We start from the raw sequence: 17650 nt of genomic DNA, 5'->3' as shown, positions 1-17650 counted from the left end.
TTCCAAGTCATTGTCCCGCTGTTCGTCCCTGATTAATAGGTTGCAAATCTAGAACAACATTCCCAAAAGACACGTGCCTTGATCGTACTCCCAAATTGAATAAACTAAAAAACGAGCGTGTCTGTAAGATGAAAACTTAAGTGGTCATCGCTTACAACGCCAGATATAAATAAGTTACGAAACACTGCGAATACTCCGAGTATCGCATCTTTGCTCCCTTATCTCACGTCGGATATGTTTGTCGCAGAAAAATGGACTTTTATTCAGTCGTTAATGCTCGCCTTTCCATAAAACGTCGACCCAGCGATTTTATCGTCCCCGATGTTCGGCTAACGGTTCGAATCGACATCCATAACGAGCCGGCCTTCGTAAAAATCCTTCGAAAGCAATAAAACGTGTTTCGGGGACGCTGTTGTACGTTTATTTCCGTCACTATGCCCGGAGAAAGGATTGTCGCAACTCGTACGCGCTAGGACATCAGGCGTTGATCATCTCGCGGTCATCTGACACGCGGTCCGACTGAACTTGAACGGCAGATTTCGATGATTTCAGAAGTAGCGTCATCATTGATCAGTTTCGTCCATTAACAAAATTATGGAGGATTCATTGGAAGACTAAAAATTTTCAATTTTCCACTGTCTTTACAATTCCAATTAAATTTTAACTAATTCCCACTCGATATAAAATTTACACCAAACTTCATCATCAAGGATTCAACAGATGACGTAAAAAAAAACACACACACAAAAAAGCGTACCGTCAGATGTAACGCAAATTGAGTATCTGGTGTTACGTGCGGGACAAGATTATAGCACACGAATTACGCAGGTTCGCCACCGTTTCGAATCGCAGGCCGTGAAAGTGGTAAAAAGTAAAAGTTAAAAAGGAGAGAATTAATTCTCTTTCTCCGCGGGCTCGTCCGGGATTTGAACCCGGGACCTCTCGCACCCGAAGCGAGAATCATACCCCTAGACCAACGAGCCGACTTGCCCAACTTTTTCTCAATTACCTTAATATCCTTGAATTAATATCATTAATTGTAATCAACGATCGCAACATCTTATTCGCGCTCGAACAATGTAAAAAAGATTGACCAATTAAACAGACAAATTTCGTTGATCCCCGGCAAAGATATCGCTAGGATAATTGACCGATTCAAAGGCGGGAAAACCTGATCGCATCCTGCGCTTCGCAAAAACACAGCCAACGCACATTCTCATCGCTCGTTTCCCTAATTGATTAGCTCTAAACGTATCGACCTGTCGTTTCTTGCCGCAGCGTCGAGAATTCCGCGTCGGCCCTGGGAAGAGAGCCGTTCGGGCTGCGGTTGAAAAGAAAAAGCGTTAATTAGCTCGTTTGAATGGGGGCCGGGAACGCGAGTTTCTCGGAGTTGATGCACGTGGCGCCACCTATGGTACAATCGTTGCATTCTTGATTAAGCATGTGCCTGCCGCGGCTTTGAGATCCTTCCTTTCGATCATTATCTCGCAACAAAGTTGCGGGAACGTTGCTTTATATCGTGGCAATGACAATCACCTTTGTTCTGAATCCTTTCAACTTGAAATCGGTGCATAGGAAATGGTCTCGAAGCTTACTGCATGAAACTGAAGCATCGAGACGTATTAAGTAATTATTTTGACTATAACAGGAAACCACAATCGAATGTTGTAAATATTTTAAAAATTGTAACAATTTTTATCGGTATAATCATCCCAGGGAAATTAATATCCTACAGGCGCGACAAATCACGCGTCTCCCTCAATTCCCTCCCCTAAGGGTGCAGGCTTCTTTACCGGAAGTCCTGGAGGAGAAACGAAAGCGCAAAGGTAAATCTTGCAAAGATTCATCGCCATGTTCGCGATACAACGGCCGAACGATTGTTATTCAAGGTAAAACGCGTCGGTGGCACGCTCGAAGCCAGAGAATACGCTTTCTTCTTTTTTCCCAATAGGAAGAAATTGCGGAAATTTCCTAGTAGGTTACTTTTTATTTTCATTTCTTCAACTGCGATGAACAAAGTCGTCCATTAACGTACGGACGGTTCGCGCTCGTAAAGATTAGCAGAGAGGTACGTCATAAAGAGTAGAAGCGTTGCGACGAACGCTTTTATTGTACGTAGGAATGTTTGAGACAGTTTTTACAACGGTGCGTTTTAAGGGTGCCGCTGTTGGGCGTCGTGCATATTTTTTTTAATTAGAACTAAGCCCCGACCGTAAAAGACCATGGGACGGACCGATTAAACGATTCCATGACCACCATCATCGCTTTACGACACCCTCCTTCTTTCTCGAGCTAGGCATAATAACGTCTACCTATTGTTCACCGGCTGACCCACACTGTCTCGGCTTAGCTGACCATATTGTGTCTTCGTTTCTAGGTAAAGCAGCGCGTTTTCTTAGAAATCCCCTAATATTCTTGGAAATAAAAGCAGAGCTAAGAAAGGACGATTGGTGTTACCTACTCGAGCTATTGCTTACCCTCTGCAGGCACGCTCGATTAAACCATAAAACACGGTTTTACAAGTGTTTTAGAAATTGTTCTACCTCCGTCGTGAAAAAAAATTCAATATTCACAATGCTTTCTATTCTTTTCGTTTTCTTGTAGAATTATTTTGTAACGAGTAAAACGAAACGGTATCATCGGTGCTAGTCGTTAAGATCCACCCGAGGGGTCGTTCTAATTATCCTTTCGACGGGCTACCCCCTGCTTAATTGCTTAACGATCAGCGTCGATAGTACAGATCGATATCTAATCGATAATTCGGTGAAAATTCGAATTTTCGAAACGCGTTTCCATCGCTCGAGGGGGAACGCCATTGTTTCGTGAAACTGAAATGTACTAGAAGAAATGAAAGGCGACGAGGAATGCGCGCACACGCTTCCATATATCACCAACACAAACCCCAAAGCTGTTATCGATCATTAAGATCTCTATGATCTACGAGCTGCCATGGTTGGATCCTCAAGGATACGAGGAGAGAGAATTGTGTTACTCTGCACAAGTACGCACGGGGTATTTCTTTAAACTAATTTTAGCGCCGAGCAACTCTATGAGTAATACGAATCAGGTACCTCGCGAAAAGAACAAAGAAAGGAAAAAAAGTTTACCACGGGCAATATAAAGATGCAAGGTTAAGCCGCAATTAAGTTCGTTTCTTTTCCTGTTCGAAAAAAATCGCTTTCAAAGATAGATTTTTATGACAGCGTTTCCGCCGAAACTAGAATCGTTCTTCGCCTCGCTTCTTCCTCTTTTGTTATTTCTTTTTTTAAATCCCTCTCTTCGCTCGTACAACGCGTATTCGATGTTGCATATCCTCAATAAATAAAGAAAAATGATACACCACGGGATGCGAAGAGCAAAAAATCTCTAGAATATGTTTCGATTCAACCTCGAAACGACTCTGTCCGAAATGGCCTTACATAACCGATCGTTGAAGCAATCGTCATCATGAGGCACCATAAATGTTTGGTACAACAGAAATCCATCTACTCGAGAATGTCGAGAAACATGGCAACTTGAATAACTTATAAATTCAACTAATCAAAGGTCCATATAATTGTGAATAATAACTCCTTTCATAGTAATCGATGTTTGCCAAGAAATCGTTACAAGAAGATAATATCTACTACTGTTGCAATAAATTTATGCAGCTCTTTGTAAATGCCTATGACAATAACTGTGACCAAAGCAAGCAGAATTCTACAAAGACGTTAAATCATTGAAAACTGAGAAGAAGAAAAGGAAAGCTGATAGATTTTCAATTTAGTCTTACTAAAACAAATAAAATTCTATAAAGACCGCTGAAAATCCGCTCTGATCGCTAAAAACTGAGAGTAATAAAGGAGAAGCTCAAAAAGCAGAGCTTACATTTCAAGCTATCATTTTGGATGAATAAAAATCCAGCGATAACTCTAAGACGCCTCATCGTCGGTTCGATAGAACCTCGTCGGCTTCGACAGCCAAAGTTCAGATAGAAATGGAGTCCTGGCGGGTCGCGACACTCCTACCAACGATCCCGGAGCAGAGTGACGAAGGGAGGGAAAAAGGTGCAGCGAGAGAAGGTCCTGGCAAACCGCAGGATCGTTATCGATACCGCGAGCAGCTTTGTCGCGCAAACCTGTGCGTCGTGGGTCCACCAGCTACGAGAGGGTAGGAGGAGAAAGAGAGGCAAAGAGAGGGGTAGAGTGGTTGAGGCCCCTCCCTTGTGCCCCCACCCCGTCGGCCGAGAGGATCCCTCCGGTCGTCCAGCAGGACCCCCCACCAAAGGTACGACAGGACCCGCGGGCCCACCTGTGCCGCGGATGGACCCTGCACGCTTCTCCGCTGATCCGACGCACAGTGTGCCCATAAGGCCCATTCGAAGTATACTTACGAGAGCGCGCGAGGCCTAGCCTGGCTAAGCTGAGCTAAGCGAGCGAGCGAAGCGGTCGACCGATCGAGCGAACCAAGTGGGACCGTAGAAAATAATTGGAGGTGGGGGCTGATTCAAGAATCGACGTGGACACCCTCGCCTTCCAAAGTCATTCACCTAACGGTCATCGTCGCGTCAAGAATCTTCTTTTTCTTCTTCTTCTTCTTCCTTCCTTCCTCTTCTTCTCCTCGTTCTTTTCCTTCCGTTATCCGGCTGGCCCAAAGGGATTCCCTGATCGCGCGGCATAGTTGAATCTTTTCCTCCGAGCATCGGCAAAGTGGACTTGTTTTCGCTTCGATCGAACCAAGTGACAGCAGTGAGAAAAGAGACTGTTATCAGTTTTGCTTGGTTCCTTTCTGGACATCTGTGTGACCAGCCGTTTGATGGAACAGTGGGAAGTGTCGAGAAGGATTCGATGTGTTTATCAGTGAACTGAATCGAGGAGTTTCGAGGTAGCCGACGGTATCCGGTGACTACGATCGGAGTGACCAGTGCCGCGGATATATTATTCGCAACGTTATGGTGACAGAGTGCCGGATGCTGTGGGGTACAAATTGAGAAACGGACCACCGTTGATGATCCACGTGAACCATTGAAACCTCGTCGCATTTAAGGTAGGCAGATTATATCCATCCGGTGACAAACGATTGACTCGGTGTACACATTTCATTCGCGCGATCATCGGGCTCATTTGAAACTTGTAATGTCGCGCGACCTAATGCAATCGCGTTCGCGTTTTGTAGGACACTCGTTTCGTGGAGCGAATCGCGCGCACACCTAAAGAGTCGAGCAGAAGAAGCGAAGGACGCGTGCGTTTCGTAATTTTCAGCGCGTGCCGTCGAACGATTTCTTTGTCTTTGATCGTGACACGAAGCGAAAAGCGTCACGGTTCGACAAGATTCCGCCGCGATACCGCGTTCTGTCTAATGCGAAAAATCGAGGCGGTAAGATTCCGCTAATTATTTATTTATTAGTTCGACCGAGATCTTGACAGCGTGTTTATGATGGAAATTTCTACCCTGGAATTCGCTCGATGAATTCGCTATAGAATATGTCGCATATTTTACGGTGTTTCAACAGCGTATTGCGCGATCGTTAGATACGAATCTGAGCGAGCCGGTTATCGAACAGCGATAGAATAATAGCATCGGAAACAAACGGTCCACGTTGCATCGCGCGAAGGCCGATCGCCGGAGCACGCGTTGCGGAACGCCGTTTCGTTTCGAAAGACCGGAAGTCGCTCTCTGCAAACTAGATCGCGTTGTTTTGCGAAGATGAGACGGAAAAACGCGAAACGCGGATCCTTGTCGGCTGATTTCTTAATAATTAACACCTTGCATTATGATTCTTTGAATTACTTGCGTCACTCAGAGACGCAAGGCTCGTAAAGAAAATTTGAATACTATAATACTTTTAATTATTCGTGAAAATACGAATCGAAGCTTCAAAATCAACTGTAATTCAAAATTAAAAAATGAGTCCATTAAAAATTTTCAAATACGATTATTTTTGGAATACTAAGTGTAAGTTGAATGTTAACTATGTCATTGACGACACCGAGTTATTATTAAGAAATTAAACTGATGTTAAATTAAACCATTCGTTTGGTAAACAAAACGAACGTGACAGTAAATAGTGTACTAACAAAATTATCGACAACAGAGAGAAGAAAAGTGTCGCAGAAAAGACCGCTACTTTTTATTACAAATTGCCCCCGATAATTACAGCCGACAGTGAGCAGTAAAAAAATGACCTGCCTATGTCCCACCCTGCCAATCCGACCCGGCAAAGCTTCAGCTTAGCTTTAGTGCTCGAGAAAATAAAACCCGAGCCATTTTTCGCCAATAAAAAGGTGAATAACGGTAAAGTCGGTACGAAAAAGCGACCGGGACCTTTTTTTTTACAGTCTTTCCTAGTCCCAAAGGTGTAGTTTAAAAATCGTCGAGTATAAGCACGGCGACGGGGTGGAAAAGTACGCTGAGAAGTTTGTTAGAGCGAGTGGTATAGGTGATGGTCGTAAAACTTAATCCAGGATCGTAGACTGAAAAACGGAACTAAACTCATTTCCTGACCAGCCATGGCACGGTGTCGTGAGAAAATGGAAAATTCTACGGTCGTGCCTGGTGCTCGTCGTAGACGCGGACGAAAGTAACGAGGCGTCGGTCATTTAAAATAGTTCCGCTAAAACGGTCAACGTGCTGCGACTTTCACGCGCATGCAAATCAAGCAAAAATCTGCTAATTCCGAAAGAAACCTATCGCACGTGTGTTCGAGCACCGATGTCGTTTAATTAATGCTCCTGACGATTCGTATTAGTCTGGTCGGGCTGCTTTCAAGAAAAATCACCGATCGTCACCTGTTAACTTTATAGAAATTAAATCAGGATACTTGTCGACTTCATTAGCCCAAAAAAACATTGAAAGTACGTTGTTTCTCCCAAGAAATAAATGATACTAGGTACTAGGCTCCGTCTTTCTAGGGTTAATTAAGACGGAAGAAGAGAACGATAGATGTTTTTATCGAGAAGGTCAGCTCTAGAAAGGAGCACGATCGTTGAGCTGCTAAGATAGGAAAGGAACTTCGATCGATCCCTTTGAACGTATCAACAATTGCACCTTTAAAGTGTTTTTCCATAGAGTCGGCGATGATCGGAATCGATCGCACTGAAATTACTACTCGTTACGAGTCGTTACGATTCTCACGGGTCGACTAGCGTAATTGCGACCTCGTAACGATCCTTGACGATCTTGAGGACGATCAGTTTTACTCCTTATCGTATACGAAAACGAAAATTTAAATTTCATTTCGACAATGTCTCGTTGGGATTCTCGGAAGAACTGTCCAACTTTCTCTGTCGCGAATGAACCATATCTCGGGGTTCACCAGAAATAATTATCGTGCCGATGTTTTGAAACCATTAGCGACGTGGAGGCCAGCAATTTCGTGAGGAATAACTTCTAAAGCGGTAGATCTATCGACTCGTAAACGCGAGGCACGCTTAATTAATCACCTTGTTTTGTCGTGACCGTGGATAGGCCATAATTAAAAGTCATTTATTAGGGGAACATTAAATCATCTATCATTCTTTTCGCGTCGTGTATTCTATTAAAGCCCGCTAAACCGCTCGGTATCACCACCGTACGCTCTCTGTGTATGCGTGTAAGTACATATTGCGACAGACGGGAACGTAACAATATTGTATACGCTTTTAAAACGTTGCAAGTTGATTGGACGTGAAACGTTCGAGTATGCAGGCACCCCCTGAATGGCTCACCGGATGCACACCTGCAATCAGTGCAGGTTGCAATACCTCGGGCGCATCGGAGCCGAGCGTTTTGTTGCTCGACGCGTACTCGCGCCCGAGCGTCGAATCCGGCGAGCGTCGTCCCATCGGTAATTAATAGCACAGAACAATCATCGTTCTGCCGTGCCCAGTACAAACTGTACAAACCACACTTCGCTTCCCCTCTTCTGAAATATCAACGAAGCCTGCAGGCTGTGTTTAACGAGAATACGTCGTCATTTAAATTCAATTAACCGAGACGCAAGCGATCTCCTTCTCTGTTTCTCCGACATCGTGGCTCCAAGTGCCGGCTCGATTTCGCGAGGGCAATCGTCGAGGTCCAACGAGCAAACCGCGACGATTGCCTCACGCTCGCGGATACGCTAGTTTTTCCGCTCGATTCGAAAATTCTACTCTGTAGCAACGTTGGTTAACACGATCCCGTGAAAAGATTGCTTCGATTGCTTTTTTTCTACCAGTAGAAAACGAGATCGTTTCTCCGTAAACATTGTTCGAGAATTGATTCATCGATCAGACGTGTATAAATCCCGGCGACGGGGGGATCGATGCGGATGAAAGTTAGCAGGCGACCAGGAAGCGACGGAAAACGGAGAAAAAAGAATCGAACGCGGAATTAAAAGTATGCATAGGCACGAAGCGTTTCCAGGCGTACGGGAACGTCCGCGAATGAGAAGTGTCAACGACTGTGGGGTGTAGGTCAGGAAAGAGAGACTCCGTTGATCAAACAATCGATGTCTCTTCCATTAGCTGAGATTTACTTTCCCATTTAGCGACAGTCCGTCATGTATGAAAGTCGCCGCGGATGACACCGCGTACCCTCGGGCTACGTATGTGGGTCACCGGCTATTGTTGTCCCATATTCCGCCTTCTATTCGGAATTCACCGAAACGATATTTCTGACGAAACCAGAACCCAAAGATAACTTTTATAACCGTTCATTCGTAATATTTCGTTTTTGAAACCCGAATTCTCCTCGGCAAAAATCGCAAAGGTAAGAACCCTGATGGTGGCTCGTGCCGTTTCGCGAGCGACGGAAAATCTGGTCGGTGTTACGTGATTCCGAAACGAAAGGTCGTTATGCAAATGGCCACGTTTACGGCCGATGGGGAGGAGAAGAAGAAGACAAAGTAAAGGAACAGAGGCGGCGAGGTGTGAAAACGAGACCGCGGGGCCGCAATCTGTTTTCTGGACGAGCGGCCAAAGAAGGCGAAAGGAGGCAGCGAGAGGGAACGACGGAGACGAAGAGAATCGAGAGAGAAAAAGCAAGCGCACGAGGGTTTTCCGCTCGTTGAACGTAACACGCACCGCTTTGCCACGATCCAGCGATTCTCGCAAACCGGCGAATTGCGTAACGAGCTTCTTCTCGGTTTCCCAATCGCGAGCAATCGTTCGTGGGCGAACGATAACGCTTGTGCATTGTGATTTCGTCGAGACACGCGGCGACATTACGCGATCACCGCGGCGGACCATCGATTAGGTTTTCTACCCCCTCGGTTTCGCCATTCGCCGTAACGGAAGCCGGTAATTGTCGAAAGAAATCGCGGCTACTCGAACCACCACCAGTCTTATCGATGCGAACGTAGATAGAAAATATCTTTTCAGCTTCAAAACGACGACCAATTCAAATAACCTTCTTTATCTCTGTTGCAGATGAATCAACAGTGCAAGGTGTGCGGCGAACCCGCGGCCGGCTTCCATTTTGGTGCATTCACCTGCGAGGGTTGCAAGGTGAGTCTTCAACAAAAGATGATCGATAAATTTTCTTTGGGACCGTTGGGTGTTTACAAAACTAACGTTTGCAATAACTTATTAAATTTATAACCATCATCGCTTGATTTTATGACAAATTTTCCACGAATTTTGGATTAAATAACAATTCAGAGATACTTTCTCTTGATGTTCGAAAGTAATGGAGCGGCGAATTGATCGGGAAAAGAAAAAAATATTCAGCAGCGCTCCAGTTGGGCGCAAAGAAACGAATTACTGAATTTTTTACATTTCGTCTCCTTTTTTCTAAATCTTATTGGCGAGTGACTTTTCCGTGGTTTCGCAAATCCGAGAAACGCTGATCGCTTTCACGAGCCGCTTCGTGGCCGAGGTTAAACGTTTGACTAGGCATGCGTGTCAACCGGGGGCCCCACCGAAAGTAGCAGAAACCACGTTTGCTTGTACCACTGAACGATCACTCTGCAAGGGGAACCACATTTCTAGTTTAAAGAGCGGACTTTCGCGAATCGGACGACCAATCGATTTCTCCCATTTACGGTAATTCACAGATTTCGGGGAAATAATCAATTGAAGAAACTTGGGACACCGATTGATAGGTCAGAGTCTCTTAAAATAGTAAGGTGTACCAATTTTAGAGAAGTGAGAATTAATGTTAAGGAGAACTGTAATAAGCGACAGTTTCTACATGCTTAAAAATTAGCGTCTCAAAAGCAGGACATCAATTTTCGTAATTCCTTTTTAAGTAGGGCGATCTTTCTTCTGAAGCAATCTTTTATTCAAACAATTTAGCTAATACACCTTAATATCAAAAAGATCTATAATACACCCTCTATAAATGAATCATTACCTTGACCCTTTTACTCTCGTACATGTGTAATAAATAGAAATTCTTTTAATCTATCGCGTTGAAACGTGCCGTGTTTCAAGGAATGGTACCAAAATGTCCGCCGATGGAGAACGCGTGACTCAAAGTGTTAAAAGCAAAAAGATGAAAAGTGCAAACGGATCGATCTACCTTACGCAAAATCGAACAGCCACAACACGCGCTGGAATTTCGTACTACAGGATTCCGTGTTTCACGCACGAGTCGAGCGTAAAAGCAAATGATGCCACGGGGAACATAGTGTGTTTCTGTATGGGTGGGGAAGAATAGGGGGACGTAGAAGGGGAGCTGACATGCTACGGTGGGCCTGAAAACGAAAATAACGAAACGAAACAATGTCGAGCTGACGTAACGGTGAACTAGGGCGGAAACAATTGTGGCAGACAAGTGCGAAGCGCCGGAAGCACCGCCTCGTGATACGAACGAATTGACGAAACGTGCACGTGCTCGCGTGGACACAATGTCTTCCACTGGATCTGTCTCACGATTAAACGATCCTGCACGCGATTTCAAACTTCAGCTACATACGTAATTAGGTCATTCCAAAAATTATTTCTTTCGTTTTTAAATAAAATTTAATCTTTTAATTTTGAACCACACGAAGTAAAAAAGGTGTTATATGCAACCAAGTTACAAAACAGAAAATTAACAAATTTTTTAACCGGTTAAACTTACTTGGAGGGTAATTTTTTATTTCCCCCAAAATTAGCTAAATAGCTTATTTCTGATTCAAAGTACAAAAAGGAGTGATATGCAACCAAGTTACAAAGCCGAAAATTAGAAAATTTTTTAACTGGTTAAAGTTACTTGAAGTGTAATTTCTGATTTCCCAAAAACTCAACTAAGATAGTACAATTTTGACCCGAAAATTCGGTTGCACTACAACGGACCGTCGTTATTTAATGTTAAATCACAATTCAATTTTCGCCGGCTAAACAATATTCGATCCGCGATTAACATCTAGGCAAGAAAAGCAGTGGAAACGATACAATGCTTCATTATCGTCCATTGAGAACGAATTTCAGTTTTGTCCGTGTTGTTCCTCGCGTTTTTTCCGCCGCGTGAGTCAGAGAGATACTGTTTCTTACGGTAGGAAAGTTCACCGTGGCGTAATTAGCCGGTCTATTTAACGGGCGGTTTTCGAAAGGAAACCGTAACAATCGCTGAAACGTTTTGACGATGAAAAGGCCAGCGCAAACATTGTGTTGGCTGCTTTGAAGTTTCAAAGGCGGAGGAGAGACGTTTGCATAATCCAAGTGCACTTGTAGACCGACGGTAGAGGGGTACGGTAATAACGGTAGCATTTTCTCGATTGTGTCATCGCTCCTGAAACTTCGTCGCGTATATGTTATATCCCCGTGATCCTCCATCTTGGTCCCGGCAAGAAACGACGACGCCGAGGACGATGCGCCGGCTGATGGACAGCAAAGACAAGTGGAACACGGTGTCGGTTCTCGCGATGCGCGCGTATCGGGACCAGTGGGCCGCAGGAAGAGCTCGTTTTCGGAACAAACGAACCAGAAACGATTAATAATATAGCGTGCGTACGAGCAGAAAAAAAAAGCGAAAGTCTCTGTGTACGTTCCGCGTCTCTTTAAAGGCTGATCATTACCGCGAAGGGCGAAATTTTCTGTCGGGTTGCACAGGAAGCCGTAGGTGTTTCGGAGCAATACTCGACGACTTTAAATACATAGGTTCGAACGCGAGGCCGATTCCGATGTATGTTATAAAGAATGAGGTCTTAAATTGCACGCGTTTCATAAGACGTCCGCTATCATAGGTTCTTCGTCGTTGCCTGCTTCACGATCACGTGTTTTTCAAATAATTAAAGGCGTAATCAGAGCGGTCTCTAGTACTCGAGGAACCCGGAGCAAAAGTAGATAATATTGAAAACAGTTTAGAATCTATTTTAATAAAACTATAAAACGATGTGAAATTGATTCTTTCATAAATGAATAGAATATTGCAAGATAAGTAAAATACGGTTCGCGATTTCGTTCCCGGCTAGGAAAGGGTTATGTTAACAAAGAGAATAGAGAACGAAAGGAGATCGGTGCTCTGTAACTCTGACACGGAAAGGCAACGGTGTCGGAATCATGGAATTGCACCATTTGGGCAATTAGCACGAGCACAGTAGGCCGCACGCGCCTACACCGGTTGGCTCCCCGCTGTACAACATGAATGAGACAACCGGAGCACGCTATTATGACCTAACGACTTTACTGTACTCATTACGAGGGTTACAATGCCGTTGCATTCGCATAACTCGCCTCTTACAAGGAGAACTCCGCGAGTGTCTCCGTAAGACTTTAATGAGCATTTGCATGTTGATAGATCGTGTTATTACGAATCTCCCTGTAAACATAAAGTTTCTATCAAGGCAAAACGGGGTTTGCTTTGAAAAGAAAATATACGAAGAATAACAAAAAAAAAATTGTCTTCTGATTGTTTCAGTCGTTCTTTGGGAGATCATACAACAACCTGAGCAGCATTTCCGAGTGCAAGAACGGAGGCGAGTGTGTCATCAACAAGAAGAACCGAACCGCCTGCAAGGCTTGCCGTCTACGAAAATGCTTGCTGGTAGGCATGTCGAAATCGGGCTCGCGTTACGGACGCAGATCGAACTGGTTCAAAATTCACTGTCTACTTCAAGAACAACAGCAGCAACAACAACAACAGCAACACCATTACCAACAGAATCTCCCCAGTCAACAACTAGCGCAACAACAACGAAAACCTATGAGCCCACCTATCGGCATCCATCCGGGTCAACGAAAGGACGACGTTCTGATGCTAGGTCTGGATGACTACAAAAATTCAACATCGCCCAGTATCAGTTCTCCAGAATCGCATAACAGCGACAGTTCTGTAGAGATATCCGAGAGACGAGCCGCTTTCTCGGGTCATCCAGGATTCAGACCACTGCATTCTCACCTGCAGCCCTCTGTGGCTGAACTGTCCGCGCTCAGCAAAGAGATGATGAGCCTACCACTTGGTTTCCATCTTGGTGGCATGTCTCTGATACCACCAGCTTTTCTGCCACCACCGAGCTTAACAATGTTCTCTCCGTATCATTTGTACGCGACCTCCCACGGGGCTTCCCATCCGTTGGTACCTAACCATTCGTCTAACCTACTTCGGCATTCGCCCGTGATCGAGGATTGCACCGGTGCAACCACCACCGCGGCTACTACCGCCACAACCACCACCACTACCATCAGCATCGACACCAAGGATCCATGCGGGAAGAACAACAATAATAACAACGACACATACGCGCATAATCATAACGTACAACCGTCGAGACGAAGCGCCTCCCCTAATCAAGAAATAGGAGAGACTTATAACAAACGATTCTACCTTGACGCTGTGTTGAAGAGCCAACGAACACGCGTCGCGGGTTCTCCAGTAGGGTCTGTGAAGCAACGTTCGGAGGACGGTTCTCCAGTTTGCAGTCCAAAACCGGAGACCGATTGTCCACCCCCGCAGGACAATCCTATAGACCTGTCCATGAAGTCTACTTTGACTGCTACGAGCGAGGAGAACGAGGATGACGAGATAGACATGGAGAGCGTGAGCGACAGAGACAGTCCTCCTGTCAAGAAGAAACCAGCACCCATAGATCTGACAACGAAATCCTAGGAGGTTCAGTTGGGTTCGTAGGTGAAACTGAAGTTCGCTCGAGGCGCGATGAATCGCGTCCGTGTCTATTTACCGCGAAGACAAGACGGTCTGGCTTGGAGCGTGGAAAGTGGTTAACCTGTTGCCAAATACGGCGTGTGAGAAAGGGACGCGAGACGTCGTAATCAATTACGTTCCCGTTTTACCCCTCGATCATCAGTTGACCGTTCGAGCGAGATTCTTCGAATTACGTTTAATTGCCTTCCAGATGGTGGCGAGGAATTACCGGATCGACCTGATCGTTCCCGCGCCGCGGAGACAAATCATTCGCGCCGGAATCGTTAAACGCGATTCGCGAACTGGTAATCTCGGATAAATATCCGTGGGCCCGGTTGCTTGGAAGAATGAAGGATTAACGTCTCAATTCCTAGTAATCATTGCGCGGATCGCGAGTCGCCGATCGATGGCTGGTTGCGCAAAAGCCAATCGACTTTAACGAGAGTCCTCCGCTTTAATTAACGAGCGGCAGCTCGCTCGCTCGCGCGGTAATCATGCGGGAGAGTGCGACGGAGAGTCGTTCGCGGAAGCAGGAGGAGAGCAACCGTGGCCGGTGTGCAACCGTGGTGCATCGCTTGATAAACACGTCAAACTGCGGGGTGCACGTGTTCGAAACGTGCGTTACAAACCGGCGTACACGTGTAAGAACGTTGCCAACCGCTTTATCTTACAAGTGTTCGACGCCTGCCAATGTAAACGCCTCCGTCGCCGCGCCGCCGCCTCTTCCCTGCTTTTGTCCCGCGACTGTTTGCTCTCGCGGCCAGGAATCTCCTTCGATACGAGGAATCGCGACCGACGACGGACCGTGTTCACTGGAATCCATGACGAATCCCGGGAATATACGAAATTTTCGGTGAAACGCGCCCTCGCGTCGCGATCGAAGGTTTAAGCTCGGTAAAACGTGATCCACCCTCCTCCCAATACTTTTCGCGGACGTGATCGTGACAATTTCGTGACAACGAATGATACCATGTATTTAATACGAGTGGAGCGTTCGAGAAAAGAGGATCCATCATCATGTACATAGACTGTGTAAATATCGAATGGAAACATGTATGTTCTTTCACGTTTACCATGGATCGTAATGCGGAACGCGTTTCTTGTTACTTAAATCATTGTTAACGATTTTTATACACCTAAGTTTTGCATTAGATACACGTTGTCGAAGATTCATCGAAGTAGTCAATAAATGGCCAGTATTTCGTTCTAAAGGATAATTTCGTTGAACGTATTTAGGTAGCGTATTTCGGACACGTGCAATCAGAGGTCAAAGTTGGACTCTTTTCATTTGAATATCGAATATGATATTTGACAATAATTTTGTATTGACTCTCAAAGTAATCTTAAGCCGTTCGATATAACTGCCATTTGAAATAAATTATAATTCTATTAATATTTCTTAATCACCATTCAAATAAGAAGTGGTCAACTTTGATACACGTATTCTATTTAATTAGTTGCCTACTTGTACGCGGGCACAGTGTAACTTGATTAATAGCGAAATATCTCGATTAGCAAATATAAGGCGGGGACACAAGTGTAAATAATAAGTAGGCGAGGTTTGCAAACGGGACCCGGGCCAGTAAGTACTTACTTGTATATAGCCAGTAGATGATAGAGACTAATGAACTACAGTGTTCAAATTAATTGAAAGATGTTACTAAACGATTCAAGTATAAAGTTAAAGAATACCACGCGTATCGTTTCAAACATTGGTTACCATATTTAAATAAAAATCTAATTGGTTACCATATTTAAATAAACATCTAATTGGTTACCATATTTAAATAAACATCTAATTGATCTGAGTGATGTATTTTATAATTTTAAAGAATTATGTAAATCAATTGATGCGACATCTTTCGTCGAAAAAATGAATTACAAATAGAAATATATGATACATTTAAACCATGCTATTTCACAAGTAAAGTACAAAATCCATCGAATCCCTGGGCCCTCTTATTGTGTAAATACATATAAATTGTTCAAAAGATATGTGTTCGAAACTACTTACATAGTTCTGCATCTACGTCGGTGCTGTCATCTAGGCTGGTCAACTTCTATCAATATAGATTGTCCAGCCCTTCCTTAGCGACGTTGATCGATCGACACTCGTCACGGTGATAATAGCAAGAACCTGCAAAGCATTGACCATTAAATTGTAGAATTAGGAATTCCTTAGAGTTACAGTAAGCCACTCACTGCCAGGTCGAACTAGTTAACGAGTGAAAACTAGAGCGAGCTATTGTACAGAATTTTTAAATTAACGAACAAAATTGTTAATAGAACGCGATCGATTGGAAATTCGTTAAAATAATGATTAAAGAAACAATTTTTATTTTATTATACTCGATATCATGTATCCACGGCAATCGATAACGTATAAATGGATTTTTGGTGATAACCGATCAATAAAGATTTTACTTTTGTTATAAATTGTCGATATAAACATTGCTGCGATAACTTTTTATATTTTCGTAACGTTTCTGTATCCTAACGAGATTATGCGAAATAAACGAGTACGAACGTACATGAGATTCGAAAAAACGTTAAGAGCAAGGATACGTAGTGCATTAAGGATACAGAAGAAAGATGGCCGCGCTAACTCGCGACGCTTCAACATGAATATTCAACATGCACCAAGCATAAATTCTTTCGGTTCGAGAGTCCGTATGCATATGCAGTTGACGAAGCTATTCGCGCGACGAACATTAAAGATTTTCGTTCAAATATTAATCGCTTTAGGCACGATGATGTTTTTATAACTTCGTGAACCGTGTGTTTCGAACGAAACAAGCGCTCTTACGTGCAACACGCGGGAAAAAAAATGCCATGCGCAAATGTACGGGCCTTTTCGCAATATTTCTGCACGACAAGCGCAAATATTACGTGCACCGGGTAAAATGGTCAATATTCAATCTTTATTGTGTAACTTACCTGCAAACACGGCGTCTATTCACGAATAAATAGTTAATAACGACGAGCACTGGTTAACACTTCCACGCTTTTCGAAAACTACCGGAACACGTGGAATGTGGAACAATAATGTGCAAACCGGAACAATCGAAGCGGGAACATTTAAAATCATTTTTTAAGCATTTATGTTCTACACTTAAGGAACATAATTTTGCATCTTTACAATCCTGAAAAATTATTACATTTGAAAAATGATGGAAAACGAACATTTTATATAATTGATTAAAAAGAAAGTGACAAATCAATATTCACTTGCATAGTATGTATAACCTAGAACTAAAATACGTACTTACTTCGAATTGTTATGCACATTAGTACTAGAACAAAATTACAATTTTAATTGGCTAGAAGTAGAATTTGTGCGACTTTATTTATCGAACATACATCCGTGTCATCGGTGCCTTTGATAACCTAATACCTATTCAGTAGTTCGCATTTTTCCGTGGATTTTCACATTTCACGTTTACTTTCGAACGCGCCACTGTAATACAGATTAGATTTCGAAGCCATCTATTCACATAGTAATTTAACACTTGGTTTAACAAGTTTCCTGAGAATCGGCCTGTTCTCCATAGTATATCAGATACATCCATTATGCGGAACACGAAACATCGTTTGGCATACTTTGATTCCTGTCGAGAGCCAAAGTCTTTAATTGCAAGCAAATATC

General features: G+C 43.8%; 1 protein-coding gene and 1 non-coding gene across 2 annotated transcripts; one reads left to right on the top strand and one right to left on the bottom strand.

Annotated features, from left to right (window-relative positions):
* Positions 1 to 911: 911 nt before the first annotated feature.
* Positions 912 to 983, bottom strand: Trnap-cgg. The gene has a single exon. It is a non-coding gene; the product is annotated as a tRNA-Pro (tRNA).
* Positions 984 to 4340: 3357 nt separating this feature from the next.
* On the top strand, positions 4341 to 17621 carry LOC114876845 (knirps-related protein-like). Its single transcript, XM_029188714.2, has 3 exons — positions 4341 to 5025; positions 9366 to 9443; positions 12781 to 17621. Exons 2-3 carry the CDS (start codon positions 9366 to 9368, stop codon positions 13966 to 13968), a joined length of 1266 nt encoding a protein of 421 aa, XP_029044547.1. The 5' UTR covers positions 4341 to 5025; the 3' UTR covers positions 13969 to 17621.
* The last annotated feature ends 29 nt before the right edge of the window (positions 17622 to 17650 follow it).

This window comes from Osmia bicornis, chromosome 6 (genome assembly GCF_907164935.1).
Source record: "Osmia bicornis bicornis chromosome 6, iOsmBic2.1, whole genome shotgun sequence".
NCBI lineage: Eukaryota > Metazoa > Arthropoda > Insecta > Hymenoptera > Megachilidae > Osmia > Osmia bicornis.
Note: the sequence above shows the minus strand (reverse complement) of the source record. Positions and strands in the feature narration are given on the sequence as shown.

Bases quoted from the DNA above. Each gene is read 5' to 3' on its own strand.
- LOC114876845 (XM_029188714.2), top strand. From the start codon at position 9,366: ATGAATCAACAGTGCAAGGTGTGCGGCGAACCCGCGGCCGGCTTCCAT. The intron at 9,444-12,780 runs GTGAGTCTTCAA...TGATTGTTTCAG, and splicing joins TCACCTGCGAGGGTTGCAAG to TCGTTCTTTGGGAGATCATA.